General features: G+C 44.8%; 1 protein-coding gene across 1 annotated transcript in view; it reads right to left on the bottom strand.

Annotated features, from left to right (window-relative positions):
- The window catches only part of GUCY1A2 (guanylate cyclase 1 soluble subunit alpha 2), a 376801-nt gene extending 367302 nt beyond the window's left edge, over positions 1-9499 (bottom strand). The window contains exon 1 of the mRNA XM_082245350.1: positions 8882-9499. Within this exon, the coding sequence (XP_082101476.1) occupies positions 8882-9124 (243 nt within the window). The 5' untranslated portion in view covers positions 9125-9499. The remainder of the gene's footprint in view (positions 1-8881) is intronic.
- Positions 9500-15335: the final 5836 nt, after the last annotated feature.

The following is a 15335-nucleotide window of genomic DNA, read 5'->3' as shown; positions in this document are numbered from 1 at the left end:
GGAAATCCAATTTCAGCGTACAATTACCTGATTCACTATTGGCAAAATTCTGCTAAGGAGAAAACTTTCAATTTTACAGTGAAATTCAAAGCCTGCTGGAAAATGCCCTGTACCTGGCCAACGTAATTGTCAATTATTACTCTTTGTCTCGTGTCCTGCCACTGAATCCATATAGAATATTCTGATTCTGATAGAAACCATTTCGTAGTTTAACTTTTTTTACCACTTCAGCCCTGGAAGATTTTCCCCCCTTCTTGACCCGGCCGTTTTTTTTTTTTTGTGATTCGGCACTGCTTTACTTTAACTGACAATTTGCTGACATGCAATACTGTACCCAAATAAAAGTGATGTCCTTTTTCCCCCACAAATAGAGCTTTCTTTTGGTGGTATTTTATTACCTGTGCAATTGTTTATTTTTTTTTTTTGCGCTATGAAGAAACAAAGAGCGACAATTCTGAAAAAAAAAAACAATATTTTTCACTTTCTGCTATATAACATTCCCAAAAAAATAAATAAATAAGATTTAGTGTCGGTTCACACTAGAGCGACACGACTTCGGGCGACTTATGCAGTCGCCCGTGCACCGCGACTTCGGCGCGGCTTGCAACGACTTCACATAATGGAAGTCAATGCAAGTCGCTCCGACTTTACAAAAAAAAGGTGCAGGAACCTTTTTCTAAGTCGGAGCAACTTGAGTCACTCCTATTAGAATGGTTCCAATTGCACAGCACGGTCCGCTACTTGGTCGCCTGACAAGTCGGAACAGTGTGAACCGACACGTAGGCCAATTTGTATTCTGCTTCATATTTTTGGTAAAACAAAATCCCAATAGCCGTATTTTGATTGGTTTGCGCAAAAGTTCTCGCATCCACAAACTAGGGGAAATATTTATGTCATTTTTATTTTTTTACTAGTAATGGTGGCGATTCGCGATTTTTAGCCGGACTGCGACATTGGGACAAACAGATCGGACCCCTAACTGACATTTTTGGGGAGACCAGGGACATTACTAAATCAGTGCTAAAAATATGCACTGTTACAGTAATAATGACATTGGCAGGGAAGGGGTTAACCTAGGGGGCAATCAAAGGAATAACTGTGAGCCTAGGGGCTGTTTTATAACTGTGGGGGGGGGGGGGGGGGGCTTGTGAAAACAATACAGAGACCTGTGTTCCTAAATAGGAGGAATACATGAGCTCTGCATTGATTCCTGAGAGAACAACGGTCTGCTGCGTTTACAACAGCAGACCGCCATTCTCACTTCACGGGGAGCGATCGCGGGTGCCTGGCAGAAATTGCGACCGCTGGCCCCGTGGATGGGCTTCCCCGCTGGCGAGTAGGCGCTCCTGTGGATCACCGTACAGGTACGGCGATTTGCAGGAACCTGCTGCAGGTATAACTGCGGCAGCTGGTCGGCAAGTGGTTAAAGTAATACTAAAGTGGAACTTTAGTCAGCAAATGAATGCTAGATCACTTCAAGCTGTCCCCTTTTGCAGGTATAGATATGCAAAATATACATATATGCTCAGTTGCTCTCCATTTTTAGGCATTTTGTAGAGGCCGATCTGCTGACAGTCTTAAATCAGAATTAAACCCTCTTATCCTTTATAGCTAATGAAGCTGCTTCTGTTTGATCTGCAACTGCCATGGTGCTGTACATGTGATCAGCTATGATTGCAGCCATTTGATGGTTTGACAGTTTGGTTGAGGAAACAAGTAAACGTGACAGCAATCTCAGCATTCCAGGAATGTAACTGTTTTTTTAAACTGTTAAATCAATGGGTTTACTTCCATTTTATGATTTAGTGCTGCTCAGGGGCTTTGAGCTTCAAAAAATGGCAGCCTCCAGCAGGAAGAAACTGGAGCAATGCTGGAGGCAATTTACAGCACTCACTAATTTTGGCAGCATAATTATTAATATGGAACCTATTTTTCATTTCAGTTTCAGTTTTACTGCGGCAGGCTGGGCCTCCTGCGCTAACCGATGTAGGGATGTAGGTATACGTCGGTCACGCGCCTGCAGCTAGGGGGCAAGTGCGTGCCGCCAGGCGGAGCGCCCCCGCCCCCACTCGGCAGCGTGGACTCTGATGCAAAGGTCTGGCGGCTCCAATTGCCACCAGCTATCCATGATCGCTCCCTGCGAAGAAAAAATCACCCACTAATTTGAAAATGGTGGTGCAGTGCTAGTATGTGGCGATAGTTTCAGCTTCGGTTTTCACTAGATGCAATGCAAATTCACTGCGGATTCACCACTGCACCAAAATCGCAACCCGTTCATGCAAACCCATTGCGGAGTGTATGCTACGTTAATGACACCCCAAAATCGGGTTGTAAAGTGCATTGAACACCCATGCGATCCAATTCTGGTGTGGAGAAAAAAAAAGGGTCCTGCATGTGTTTAGTGCGAATGTGGTGCGACTTGAGCCATACAAATCCATGGCTTAAATCGCACACCAGAAACACTGCATCTAATTCGCACAGGAATGTGCTGCGATTTCTGTGTGAATTACATGTATCGTCCTGCACAGCATCAGTGTGAACCGAGTCTAAGGGCTAGACCACACCACAATCCCTGCACCCAATATGCGTTTCCACGTGTGCATTTACATGCATTTAAAATGTGATTGTATTTATTTATTTATTTGTAATGCTATCCAATGTGCTTTTTTTTTTTTTCTTTGTACTTAAAGTGGAAGTAAAGTCTTCTTTGTGACTTGTACCTGCAGGTATGCCTATAATAAGGGTTACCTGTAGGTAGAGTGAATATCTCCTAAACTTGCACTGTTTAGGAGATATTCACACTGCAATACAATCTATTAAAAATATAATATTTTTATAGTATTTTAATAATATTAAAAAGGTGCCGTTTACTACCACTTTAAAGATGCGTTTATATGTGTTCCAGTGCCAATGCACGCCACTGTGCTTTTTTTAAGGCAGTGGTGTGAACTAGGTTTATTGGAAAACATAGATTTTTACTGTGCGTACTTTTGGGATGCATTTAAAAAACACACATGAAAGCATTTAGTGTGAACAAACCTTTAAAGGGTTTCTTAAAGGCATTTTTTAAATTAAAATAATAGACATGTTATACTCGCTCTGTGCAATAGTATTGTACAGAACGGCCCTGAACCGCCTCTTCTGGAGTCCCCCGCTGGCGATCTTGGCTCCTCCTCTTCTGTGTCTGCCCCTATAGCAAGCTTGCCCCAAGCCAGGTTGTGTGTGTCCATAAACACTCACAGCGCGGCTTGGCCCCACCCCCACTCTGCTCACAGGACTTGATTGACAGCAGCAGGAGCCAATGGCTCCCGCTGTTGCTCAATCCTCCTGTGAGAAGAGAAAGGCTGGGAAGAAGAACCGCACAAGGGCACAGCACTACATCGATACAACACTCAGGTAAGTGTTGTGGGTATTGCACAGTAAGTAGCAACATTTATTTATTTATTTTTTACGTTAATGCAGCGAATGCAATAAAGCGTTTGTTACTGTAAATTAAAAAATAAATAAAAAAGCAGATCCAGTTCCCTTAAAGCATGTTATACAGTACAGTTCTTGTGCTGTGTAATTTAGCCCCTGTAACACCTAAAAAACGTGGCTGACCCTGCCAGTTTCTACACTCCCCTCTGTAAACTGACCACGGTGTATCATGGCTGCTGAGCCCTAACACTGTGGTCAGTGTACGTGTCTCCGTCATTTGCAGCTATCTGCAGCTCTCCTCTGTCCTCCTCCCCCCCTCCCCTCCCTGCCTTTCAGCTCACTAGCGCCACTCTAGTCCCCCTCCCCCCCAGCTGCTACAAAACTATGTGATCTTTACACCATCCCCTCTATTAGATTACAATCTGTATCCTAGTGCCTGTGCTTTATAAGAAAAAAGGACTACTACCTGATTTCACAGCGCCTATCGGCGCTCACGTGACTCCCGGCTCTCTCCTCCTTTTCTCCCTGTCTGTCTGACGTCAGAGGAAGTTCTCAGCCCCTCTCGCTGGAGATATCAGACGGGGAGAGAAGAGAGCCGGGAGTCACGTGAGCGCCGATAGGCACTGTGAAAACAGGTAAAAATCTGCTTTTTCTTTTAATAAAGCACAGGAACTAGGATACAGGTTGTAATCTAACAGAGGGGATGGTGTAAAGATAACATCTTGGCTTAACAAGCACTTTAGGTTAAAAAAAGGTTTTAGCTTTAGAACTACCCTAAGTATGAGGCAAGCGATTATCCTATGTGTCATAGTTTAAATATTTGCAGTGCGGGTGCAAAACAGATGGGGGGGGGCGTTGCTTTATTTTACCTATTCCTATTCACTCCGAAGCATTCCACCAAAATTGCGAATTTTGCTAAAATGTATGATTTTCAATAACATTTTGGGAAATTAAAATTGAACAAATTTTTGCTCATTTCTAATCATGAATCCCCTTGTTAAGAGCTTATGGCATATTCTGCTCATGATTCCTGTATACATAGCTGGTTCTGACATCAGATTGTACTGCTTACACAAAGTCTAAACTGTGCCAGAAGGGTAAACCATAGACACTTTATCATTCTTAGTGCACCCAATTGTTTTATAAAAAACCCTTCCCAACCTGCTCCTAACTCCACTTACTGATTTCTCCAAGCCCCACTTACTTACTTGTCCTAACCCCACTTACTAACTTGTCTAGACCCCACTGGTTTGGTCTAACCCCACTTACTGACTTGTCTTAACCTCACTAGCTTGTCCTAACCCTACTTACTGACGTGTCTTAACCTCACTGGCTTGCCCTAACCCCACTTACTGACTTTTCTTAACCCCACTGGCTTGCCCTAACCCCGCTTACTGACTTGTCCAGACCCCACTGGTTTGGTCTAACCCCACTTACTGACTTGTCTTAACCTCACTGGCTTGTCCTAACCCCACTTACTGACTTATCCAGACCCCACTGGCTTGTCCTGACTTGTCCAGACCCCACTGGCTTGATCTGACCCCATTTAGTGACTTGTCCAGATCCCACTGGCTTGTCCTAACCCCACTTACTGACTTGTCCAGACCCCACTTACTGACTTGTCTAGTCCCCACTGGCTTGTCCTAACCTCACTTACTGACTTGTCCAGACCCCACTGGTTTGGTCTAACCCCACTTACTGACTTGCCTTTAACCTCACTGGCTTGTCCTAACCCCACTTACTGGCTTGTCCAGACCCCACTGGCTTGCCCTAACCCCACTTGCTGACTTGTCCAGACCCCACTGTCTTGTCCTGACTTGTCCAGACCCTGCTGGCTTGATCTGAACCCACTTACTGACTTGTCCAGACCCCACTGGCTTGCCCTAACCCCACTTGCTGACTTGTCCAGACCCCACTGGCTTGCCCTGACTTGTCCAGACCCTGCTGACTTGATCTGACCCCACTTACTGACTTGTCCAGATCCCACTGGCTTGTCCTAACCCCACTTACTGACTTGTCCAGACTCCACTGGTTTGGTCTAACCCCACTTACTGATTTGTCCAGACCCCACTTACTGACTTGTCTAGTCCCCACTGGCTTGTCCTAACCTCACTTACTGACTTGTCCAGACCCCACTGGCTTGATCTAACCTCACTTACTGACTTGTCCTAACCTCACTGGCTTGTCCTAACCCCGCTTACTGGCTTGTTCAGCCCCACTGGCTTGGTCTAGCCCCACTTACTACCTTGCCCTAATCCCACTTAATGTTTTGTCCTAACCCCACTTACTGACTTGTCCTAACCCCACTTACTGACTTGTACTAGCCTCACTGGCTTGTCCTAGCCCCACTTACTGACTTGTCCTAACCTCACTGGCTTGTCCTAACCCCACTTACTGACTTGTCCAGACCCCACTGGCTTGTCCTAAGTCCTAACCCCACTTACTGACTTGTCCAGACCCCATTGGCTTGCCCTAACCCCACTTACTGACTTGTCCTAACCTCACTGGCTTGTCCTAACCCCACTTACTGGCTTGTTCAGTCCCCACTGGCTTGGTCTAACCCCACTTACTGACTTGTCTTAACCTCACTGGCTTGTCCTAACCCCACTTACTGACTTGTCTTAACCTCACTGGCTTGTCCTAACCCCACTTACTGACTTGTCCAGAACCCACTGGCTTGCCCTAACACCACACACTGACTTGTCCAGACCTCGCTGGCTTGATCTTACCCCACTTACTGACTTGTCCAGACCCCACTGGCTTGTCCTGACTTTTCCAGACCCCACTGACTTGTCCTAACCCCACTAACTGACTTGTACTAACCTCACTGGCTTGTCCTAGCCCCACTTACTGACTTGTCCTAACCTCACTGGCTTGTCCTAACCCCACTTACTGACTTGTCCAAAGTCCTAACCCCACTTACTGACTTGTCCAAACCCCATTGGCTTGCCCTAACCCCACTTACTGACTTGTCCTAACCCCATTGGCTTGTCCTAACCCCACTTACTGACTTGTCCAGAACCCACTGGCTTGCCCTAACCCCACACACTGACTTGTCCAGACCTCGCTGGCTTGATCTTACCCCACTTACTGACTTGTCCAGACCCCACTGGCTTGTCCTGACTTTTCCAGACCCCACTGGCTTGATCTGACCCCACTTACTGACTTGTTCAGACCCCACTGGGTTATCCTAGCCCCACTTATTGACTTGTTCAGACTCCACTGGTTTGGTCTAACCCGCTTACTGACTTGTCCTAACCCCACTTACTGACTTGTCTAGACCCCACTGGCTTGTCCTAACCCCACTGGCTTGATAAACTTCACTTACTGACTTGTCCTAACCTCAGTGGCTTGTCCTAACCCCACATACTGGCTTGTTCAGGCCCCACTGGCTTGGTCTAAGCCCACTTACTACCTTGTCCTAATTCCACCTACTATTTTGTCCTAGCCCCACTTACTGACTTGTCCTAGCCCCACTTACTGACTTTCCTAACCCCACTTACTGCCTTGTCCTAACCCCACTTACTGGACTGTCCTAACCCCACTTATTGACTTGTCCTAACCCCACTTACTGCCTTGTCCTAACCCCACTTACTGGCCTGTCCTAACCCCACTTATTGACTTGTCCTAGCCCCACTTATTGACTTGTCATAACCCCACTTATTTGTTTTAGCCCTACCTACTGGCTTGTCCTAACCCACATATTCACATGAGTCTTGGCTTATATTATAGCTATAAGAACTTTTTGTTGCTCTCTGTCATATTCAGTCAATCTCGGTAAGTATGAGTGTTGGTGTATTATGAGAAATGATGTGTACCCTGCAATATATGACTAAAGCTGGTCATACACATATAGATTTCTAACCAGCACAAATGGATGAATTCCCCTGTTGAGTTATTCTGGCCACCGCTGGTTATGTCTGTCAGGATACCTGAACAGCGGCTGCGTTCTGTTGGATGCAGCCACCATTCAGCTGAAAAATTTCCAACAGTCTCATTCCACAAAAGTCAATCGAACATATGATATTTGTTAGACAGTGAGGTGCTGACAGGGTCATACATTGCTCGAGTTTCAGCCGAGCCAGCAGGAATTAAGTAATATTCAAGCAGTGTACGGCCAGCTTTAAATACTTTGAACTCCCCGCAGAGTTCATTACCCTCTATACACACAGCCTATATATTGAACGCCAAGGTAAATCGTAATATCCTTATACTTCATAGAAATGGGTACATTATGCCAGATATTTGTTTAAAATAGCTCCTTGGTGTCACTATTTACTATGTTGGGATGTCACTTTTGGTACTAAGCGATTTCCATCTTTGCTTTCTAGGTCACTGTGCCATTAGCTGTGATTTAATTGGCATGAGGAGTTGAGTTTGCGGCATTAAATATACGCTACAGCTTTCAAACTACTGCTAGTCTATAATGAACCAGGATCTCTTCCTTCATTATCCACCCCTTTATCTCTCATCATCTCCTCGCTCTGGGAAGACAAAAGGGGGTCTGTCAGTGTCGTCCCCGCTCTTTACGTATTCTGCCAACCTTTTGATTGCCACCCACACACCCACAATTTGTCTATTTTCTCCGTCTTCTATAGGCTGCCTGGATACAACTATGAGCCACTGCTCCCGTAATACCAGATCGGCACCCACTGTCATCCGGAGACAGCTTAATAGAATTGCATTGCATTACCCAGTTTGATGATGTGCACAATTGCTATGTACTGAAATGTCATAACAGTGGGAATTATGTAACACAAAGTAAGGCTAGTTAAGTAGCATCTGTATTTCCAGTGCTTGTGTGGATATGTATGCATGCACGCTCATCCTCACGGAGCATGGCGATAATGCTATATAAATCAATAGTATTAATAAGACACCGATTGCCGTTGAAGAAAAATAGCTAAAAAATGTTGCAACCAATTTCTTACAATCTTACACTTACTCCCTGGGTCCTATATACAGGCGAGCGTTACTATGGCAATGATGGTTCCTCTGCTGCCAGCATAATTCTATGTGTGTAGCCGTACTCCTGTACACTTGATATAAGGAATAATGGGATTACATATATATATTTGTATCGGTCTACTGCATGTGTATCTATAGTAGATCTGTGCGTGTATAGCCAATTACATAACGCAAACAGATATAGAGCACATACACTTATTGCTACTATCTGCTGCCCATACCCTCAAACTGGCACATGCCCCCGGAGGCTGTGGCACTAATGATCAGCATATGTCTAATGACAGGCCAGCCAAGTGTCACTCATCTACTGCAAATGCTATTCATTGGAGGACCAGCCATCCTTCGTCCTCGCTCCTTGCAAAGGAATCTCCATCAGTTTGACTTTAGCTGTGGGTACCAGGTGCCAATGAACACCCTGCCTCCTGCCCAGATCCCCCCTTACCCTTCTTCCCACCCTGCCCAGAGTAGAAGTGGCATGCAGGTCGCTTTTATTTACCGTGGGAGAAGTAAGCTTCCTTATGCTCTCCCCCAGGGAGTCCAGGTTCACCCTTCTCCTCCTGGTCGTCCTCCTGGGGCCGAGCACCAGGGCTGGCTGCTTCTCCTGCGACCCCGTGGGGCTTTTGCTCCCATTCCAGCACATCCGAGCCAAGGGGCATTCTGGCTCTTCCTCCGGGCTGGTCTCAAGATAGTCAGATCCCAGCGAGCTGAACGATTCGGACGAGATCTTCCTCCTGGACATGCTGAAGCTTGGTCAAACACCATGAGCTGGAGGCGAAAGCTTGTGCTATGTCAGGCAACAAGCGGCGGTGGGCATGCTGAGCTACTAAGCCAATGTCCAGCTCCGCATTTATAAAGCAGCCCCGTGCTGTGACAGTTCTTGCTTGGATCTGCCTCTTAACACCCCCCGTGCTTTCCTATTGTTTCTGCACACAGGAACCGCAGGCGGCTGGGCTGGATGGTGTGTGCGTGTGGCTGCTGCCTCTCTTTCCCTCTGTGATTTCAAAGCAGATGCACTTCTGTCTCAGTCTGTCTTTCTCTCTCCTTCCTTCCCAAGGCTGAGGCTGATACTGCTGCATTTCTCCACTGCTCACATCATCACGTGCTCGCTCCTGTCACCAGCATGACACACTTTAGTGGGACTTGGAAGAAGCCCTTTGTCTGAGAAATTCTGGCATGAAGCTTAACCACTTCAGCTCCGGAAGCTTTTACCCCCTTAATGATCATACCATTTTTTTTTTTTTTTTTTGCGATTCGGCGCTGCTGTAATTTAACTAACAATTGCGTGGTCGTGTGACACCGTACCCAAATACAATTGATGTCCTTCCCCCCCCCCCCCCCCCACAAATAGAGCTTTCTTTTGGTGGTATTTGATCACCTCAGCGGTTTTTAGATTTTGCGCTATAAACAAAAAAAAGCGACAATTTTGAAAAAAAAAAAAAAACACAATATTTCTGCTATAAAACATTTCCAATAAAAAAAAATAAAAAATCCAAATTTTTTATCAGTTTAGGCCAATTTGTATTCTGCTAGATATTTTTGGTAAAAAAAAAAAAAATCCCAAAAAGCTTATTTTAATTGGTTTGCGCAAAAGTTATAGCGTTTACAAACTACTGGATAGATTTTTGGACTTTTTATTTATTTTTTTGTTTTTATTAGTAATGGCGGCGATCAGCGATTTTTAGCAGGACTGCAACATTGGTGCGGACCCCACTGGGTTATTTCCCACAAATAGAACTTTCTTTTGGTGGTATTTGATTACCTGTGCGGTTTTTATTTTTTGCGCAATAAACAAAAAAAGAGCGACAAATCGAAAAAACTTTCTGCTATATAACATTCTCAAAAAAATGTAAAAATCTATTTTTTTTAATATTTTAGGCCAATTTGTTTTTTGCTACATATTTTTGGTATAAAATAAAATCGCAATAAGCGTATTTTAATTGGTTTGCGCAAAAGTTATCTCGTCTACTAACTACAGGAAAGATTTATGTCATTTTTATTGTTTATATTTGTTTTTTTTTACACGTAATGGCGGCGATCTGCGATTTTTAGCGGGACTGCAACATTGCGGCGGACAGATCAGACCCCTAACTGACATTTTGGACACTTTTTGGGAACCAGTGATATTACTACAGTAATCAGTGCTAAATAATATGCACTGTTACTGTATAAATGACGCTGGCAGGGAAGGGGTTAATATTGGTGTTGATCAAAGGGTTAAATGTATGCCTATTTGTGCTTACTGACTGTGGGGGGGCTCTGTGACAGGCACAGGGAGATCAGGGTTTCACATGATCTCTCTGTGCCTGTGTGACAGAAGACTCATGTAAACAAAGCAGGCAGCTCTTCTGTCAGTTTCTGTGAAGATCGCGGAGGCCGGCGGCGATCGTGCCCGCTCTTCCTGCGGTCTGGCTCCTGCTGTGTCTAATCACGCCAAGACTGCGTGTACATAATAGTGATTATGCCCAACCAAGCCGCCCTGCCGCAGTAAATCTGCGTGGGGCGGTCGGCAAGAGGTTAAAGCGTATCCAAACCCAAGAACAAAAACGTAATAGATTGCAACCAATCGGTCCTCGGATATGGAGCTTGAAGTTGTTTTTATTTTCCGGCTTTTTCTTTTCTTTATAGTTACCTAGTGATCCTTTTAGATTGTAAGCTCTAATGAGCAGAGCCCTCTGATTTCTCCTGTATTGAATTGTATTGTAACTGTAATGTCTGCCCTCACATTGTAAAGTGCTGCGCAAACTGTTGGCGCTATAGAAATCCTGTATAATAATAATAATAATAATAATAATAATAGTAACACTCTTTTTTAGAGTGACAACACAGGAACTATGTTAGGACTACATGCCACCTCCCCCTCTCCTATACAGCTTTTGGGGGGAGGTGGTTTGTAGTCCACAACAGCAAAATTATTAATATTATAAGTAGTATTCGGGGTTTATCCCCTTGACCTCCGGAAGGTTTACCTCCCTTCATGACCAAGTCATTTTTTTGCATTATTTTAACTGACAATTGCGCGAACATGCAATTCTGTACTCAAACGAAATTTATGTCATTTTTATCCAACAAATACAGCTTTCTTTCGGTGGTATTTTATCACCTCTAGGTTTTTTTATTTTTTGTGCTATAAACAAAAAAAAAATGAAAATTTTGAAAATAAAAAAATATTTTTACTTTCTGCTATAAAACATATCCAATAAAAAAAATGTAAAAATCTAATTTCTTCAAAAATTTAGGGTCCTTTCACATGTGCTTTCCGCCCAGCAGACATAGTTTTGCTCAGTGGGGATCGATCCGCCGATCCCTGCTGAGCAGGCAGATGACAGGTCCGTCTCCGCTTACTTTGCACAGACAGGCGTGTCAGATCCCCACTTTCCTTTATGGGAGATCAGATGAAAACGGACTGCTTGTTCGTTTTTACCTTATCCGATCCGATCGTCTAGACGGCTGGAAAATAGGGTTTCCATCTGTCTGGATTTCACAGACAGGATCGGATCGGATAGTGCCACGGCGGGTGTCAGCGGAGATGTCACCGCTGACATCTGCTGCTCCATAGGGCTGCATGGAGCATCCAATCAGGTCCGCCTGAAAAACTGACAGGCGGACCTAATCGGAAAGCCCGTCTGAAAGGGGCCATAGGCCGATATGTATTCTGCTACACATTTTTGGTAAAAAAAAAAAAATCCCAATAAGCATATATTGTTTGGTTTTCGCAAAAGTTATAGTATCAACAAACTATGGTATATATACTGAAATTTGTATTTTTTTTATTCTAGTAATGGAGCCAACCAGTGACTTATAGCAGGACTGCAATATTGCGGCGGACAACCCGACACTAACTGACACTGACACTTTGTGGCTGGTAAGGGGGTTAAACATCTAGAGCACGGGTGTCAAACACAAGGCCCGCGGGCCGAATGTGGCCCTCCAGGCCATTTCATGTGGCCCTCGCACCTCTCGTGCAGCTACCCCCTCATCTCTGTCCCTACCTTATCTCAGCAGTCGGCAGCAGAGAGGAGGACAGAACTCCTCATACAGATTCTGTAACTCTCTGTTTAGCTGCAGCACCACCTCATCTCTGCCTCCCCTGGTCTCAGCAAACTCCAGCCCCTCCCCTGGTCCTCCTCCACACCCTGCATTTTTTTCCCCAGCTTCTTCCAGGAAGAAGCACAAGGTAAAGAGGGTGCACTGTGATGTAAGGGAAGGTGGGGGACTTTTCACTTCTGATAGTGAGGGGCTTTTTACATCTGATGTAGGGGAAGTGGGGTGCTCTGGACATCTAGTCTTACAGCTACAGCCGGCCCTTTGAGGGCAACCATAATGCTGGTGCGGCCCTCGATGAAATTGGGTTTGACACCCCTGATCTAGAGTGATCAAAGGGTTAAAACCATTGTTATTGTGTTTACTATGTAAGGTGCTTTTATTAATGGGTGTGCTGGATTTTATCCCCTGCTTAGCAGGGAAACAAAAATGGAACACTGCCCTGCTGAAAGGACAGAGCTCTACCTTGTTTACATAGACAGAGCTCTGTTCTGTCTTTCTCCTCGCCGATCAGTGGGTGCCAGTGGTCATCCATTGGCCGGCACCTGCTTATTGGCTTGTGCTTTGACTAATCACAGCACAAGTGGTGCGCCAGGAGCGAACGCGCACCCCATACCCAGGGGTGCTGGATCACATAGTAGGTACGTGATCCAGCGCAGGAGAGCCGCTTTGTCGCCGTATACCGGCTTTATGCATATATAAGCAAGTTCTTATATAGTGCCAACAGTTTGCGCACTGATTTACAATCTAAAGGCAGACAGTGCAGCTACAATACAATAAAATACAAGAGGGTTAATGTGGTAGTAAACTCAGCATCAGAACTTTGCTGCATTAAAATCCTTAATACTCAGTGTATATTGTGCTATTCTTACATTTTTTCATTCCTTTGCTGTTCGGTGGCAATCAAGGCAGGATCGGTTTTATGACATCATTGGCGTATGCGCATATCTGCGGCTATTTACGGCATGTTCTGTGTGCCGTCAGTCTGTTCCAGCCAATGCCGTGCCTCAGTCATTCACTCTCGGTGGCATTGCAATCACGGGAAAGTACAGCCTCCTGCACAGCTTCCTGAAATGCTCAATGCGTGAGATTCCAGCACCTACCGCAAGAAAGGACAGAAGCTTCGCAGAAGATGCAGAAGAGAACAGTAGCAATGGCGCCGGCTTCAGAAAGGAGACATGAACAGCAAAATAAGCAGCAAAACAGTAAGAAGGAACCAAGGGGGTTTATTTACATAGTGGAATGATATTAAAGGGTTTTGTGTAAGGGTTTTACAAGTACTTTGCTTAAGTTTACTACTGCTTGGGTGACACAGTGGGGTAGTGGTTAGCACTTTCACCTAGCAACAAGAGGGTCGCTGGTTCAAATCCCAACCATGACACTACCTGCCTGGAGTTTGCATGTTCTCCCTGTGCCTGCGTGGGTTTCCTCTGGGTACTCCGGTTTCCTTCCACACTCCAAAGACATGCTGGTAGGTTACTTGGACCCTGTATAAAATCGGCCCTACTGTGTATGTATGTGAGTTAGGGACCTTAGATTGTAAGCTCCTTGAGGGCAGGGACTGATGTGAATGTACAATGTAGATGTAAATTGACAGCGCTATATAAGTACCTGAAATAATAAATAAATACTGCTTAAGGAGGGCCCTGCTCAAAAGAGCTTACAATCTAATCGGGTGGGGCAAGTGGTACAGGTTATATCTGTGGGGGGTGAGTTCAGTTTTTTTTTGGAGGCGTGATAGGCTTCCCTGAAAAGATGCGTTTTCAGGGATCGCCTAAAGGCAGAAAATAGCCCAGCATGATAATACTGCTTGAAATTTCAGTGCGTAGGAAGTTACAAGCACACCAAATTTCTGGCAGGATCAAAGGGTATTTTTTTTTCACTTATCAAAGAGATTTATAATGAAACACTTTCAATAGTATATTTGGTCAGTGACATCCAGCAGTTTAAATCCTCATCAATCACAATGACCTAACTCCCCCAGATGTGCACACACTGCACTCCCATATACTAAATGACAGATCCCCGGCACTGTGGTAGTGAAAACACTGCGTCATTTAGTAACAGGAGTGCAGCCGATACACATTGGGGTTGATTTACCAAAGGCAAATAGACTGTGCATTCTGCAAGTGCAGTTTCTCCAGAGTTAAAGTGGTTGTAAACCTCAGACATGAAATATGAACAAAGCATATCTCTCTATAGTGTGTACTAAGTGTACTTTCTATCTGCTGCTTCCTTCCTCTGTTATCACCATTATTATTATTATTATACAGGTTTTATATAGCGCCAACAGTTTGCGCAGCGCTTTACAATGTGAGGGAAGACAATACAGTTATAATACAATTCAATACAGGAGGAATCAGAGGGCCCTGCTCATTAGAGCTTACAATCACTTCTGACAAGTTTTCCTGACACCAAAGGGGGGGGGGGGGGAGATTTACTAAGACTGGAGCACTCAGAATCTGGTGCAGCTGTGCATGGTAGCCAATCGGCTTCTAACTTTAGTTTGTTTAATTAAGCTTTGACAATAGAAGGGGGAAGCTGATTGGTTTCTATGTACCAGATATTGCAATCTCCAGTTTTAGTAAATCTCCCCCCAAGAGAAAAATGGTGACAGGGGAGCGATCTCCAGCTGATTGACATTCTCAGCTCTGTTCCTGTGTGCTATGTGAAGGGGGTGTGTCCCTTCCCTCCAATCAGCTATCAAACCTCTGCTCACTGAGAGTGTAACTTCAGCTTTCTGCCCCCTTTTTTTTCTGAAATCTCAGACAAGCTTTAAAATTCAGCAGTGAAAACGAAAGGCTGCAGATAGTCAAGTACAACTTATATAGGAAGATTTGTTTGTTGTGTGTTTTACCTGAGGCCAGTCACCTCACTGGGTATACACATACATCCCAACTTTTTGAGAT

The sequence above is a fragment of the Pelophylax lessonae genome (assembly GCF_965119305.1).
Source record: "Pelophylax lessonae genome assembly, chromosome: 2".
Lineage (NCBI taxonomy): Eukaryota > Metazoa > Chordata > Amphibia > Anura > Ranidae > Pelophylax > Pelophylax lessonae.
Note: the sequence above shows the minus strand (reverse complement) of the source record. Positions and strands in the feature narration are given on the sequence as shown.